Raw genomic sequence first — 1,917 nt, 5'->3', positions numbered from 1 at the left:
CCTTATCATCTAAAGCATCTTGGAGCTTTTTGGAGTTGAACAACTTCATCTCTTCCACCAGCTCATCTGTGAGTTCCACTGCCCGGCGCCTGTATCTCAGCCTGTCCACCGGAGGGTGTGTCAACTCCCGATGGTCATGTGGGAGATGCTTCTCGCTAAGTTCCTCATCTTCTAACGAGATGTCGCTTTCTGACCCTGACTCCTCACTGGCTATGTACTCGCTGTCACTTGTCTCCTGACGGTGTTGTGGGATTCCTTGCTCTGGCTCTCTGATCTCAATGCCGGTGTTACTCGTGCGTTGTTTCTTACCTCTTGGCCTGGTTGTCACAGGGGCTTTCCCCTTCCTTTTCCTTTCTTTACGGTATCTGTCCTCATCTTCGTTTTCATTCTTTTCTAGTTGCTCTTCTGCGGTTTGTGTTGAAGGCTTGTCCTGGGCAGTAGGCTGGGTCTCTACGCAGATATGGGTACTGTCATCTCTTGGCTCGTCATGACCTACTGACTCAGATGCGAGGTCCAGACCCTCAGCCATCTTATCAGTCTCCTCTCTCTGGTCACTCGGTGTGGGGGTGACCACTTCGGTTGCCGTCGAAGCATCTTCCTAGTTAGTAGTTGATAAGGATTCCTCCCCAGGTTTTGTAGGAGTAGTCCTTTCTTCTTCACTTGAAACCTCCACTGCATCCGCTGCTGTGTTTGCTTTCGCCTTGCTGGATGTCCATTTCCCTAGGCATCTTTGCGACACTCTCTTCGGCTTCGGCCGTTCCGCCTTAGGATCGCTCTTCAACACCAATTTCCTCTTAACTGCCTTCGGTTTCGACACCGGAGGTGCCACAGGCTCTGGCCCCTCTGTTCGTACTACGGTCTCATCCTTCTCGATGTGTGTATCACTCTCCCCTGCTTCTGGCTGGGGAGTCACTGACTTTGGCTCTTCTTCTCTGGTCTGCCTCTCTTCCACCTCGTCTTCTGGCTGGTGGGCTAGGCCTTCTGGGTCATTCCTTGTACTAGCTTCTTCACCATCTCCTACTGCCTCCGATGCGAGGTCCAGACCCTCAGCCATCTTGGCAGTGCCATCTTCCATCCTGGTCACCTTGTTCAAAAGCTCCTCAAACTCCTCATCAGTCATCAGGCCTTGCTTTCTGGCCGTTTCGTTCAGATCTATCTCCTCCCTTCCCATTCTTTGGGATACGGTTTCCACTACCGGTGTTCTCTCTGATTCATCTCCTTCCTCCCGACTCCTCTTCTCTTCGCCTTTTTTCCCTTCGGTCACTGCTGGATCTGAGTCATAATAGGCGCAAAGGGAGTCAAAATCCATTGGTTCAATATGAGGGAAGGGTTCCGAGTATTCTGAAGGTGCGGTCGTCGAGGGAGATCTCTTTTCTGGTGGAATTGTTGATGAAGGTGGAATGGAGGTTGGTGGGGTTGGTACTACCGGGGTTTCTGCGGTCAAGCTTGATTGGCCTCCGATTTGGCTAAAACCTGCCAACGCAGCCGCCCAATCTTTATTCGGGTCCTGCTGTCTGAGGAACTCCGCCAGTGCGTTCAAAGAAACCATCGTCGGAGCCTGTGGTGATGGTGGTCGCGGCTGTGGTTGTGGGTTTGGTGGCTGCTCTGTAATAGGCGGTGGTGTTTTGGGGGTTTCTTTACGGACGGTGGAAGTGAATTTACCGGAGGCTTGTTTGTGAGCCATTTTCTTCTTCCCCATGGTTGAACAGTGGTGGTTATCGGAGATGGGTTGTTTGGGTGTTGATTTCAGGGGAGATGGTGAATGCTTTGGGTGAGAGAATGTAGGTAAGGGTTTATGAGGTGAAGAGGAATGGGCGGTGGCTTTTTTTAGAGTAGAATGGAGCAGTTAAGGGTTTATAATCGGCTATAGGCGGTTTCTAGGTCACGCCGCTTCGTGTGGGAGACGGTTGGGAGCGC

The 1,917-nt window shown here is 51.7% G+C and overlaps 1 protein-coding gene across 1 annotated transcript; it reads right to left on the bottom strand.

Moving 5' to 3' along the window:
• Window positions 1–598: 598 nt before the first annotated feature.
• LOC121745854 (lysine-specific demethylase 6B-like) lies at window positions 599–1,699 on the bottom strand. Its single transcript, XM_042139801.1, has one exon. The coding sequence runs from the start codon at window positions 1,697–1,699 to the stop codon at window positions 599–601; it is 1,101 nt and encodes a 366-aa protein (XP_041995735.1).
• Window positions 1,700–1,917: the final 218 nt, after the last annotated feature.

This window comes from Salvia splendens, chromosome 8, assembly GCF_004379255.2.
Source record: "Salvia splendens isolate huo1 chromosome 8, SspV2, whole genome shotgun sequence".
Classification (NCBI taxonomy): Eukaryota; Viridiplantae; Streptophyta; class Magnoliopsida; order Lamiales; family Lamiaceae; genus Salvia; species Salvia splendens.
The sequence above is the reverse complement of the archived record's forward strand: the minus strand, read 5'-3'. Positions and strand labels throughout refer to the sequence as shown.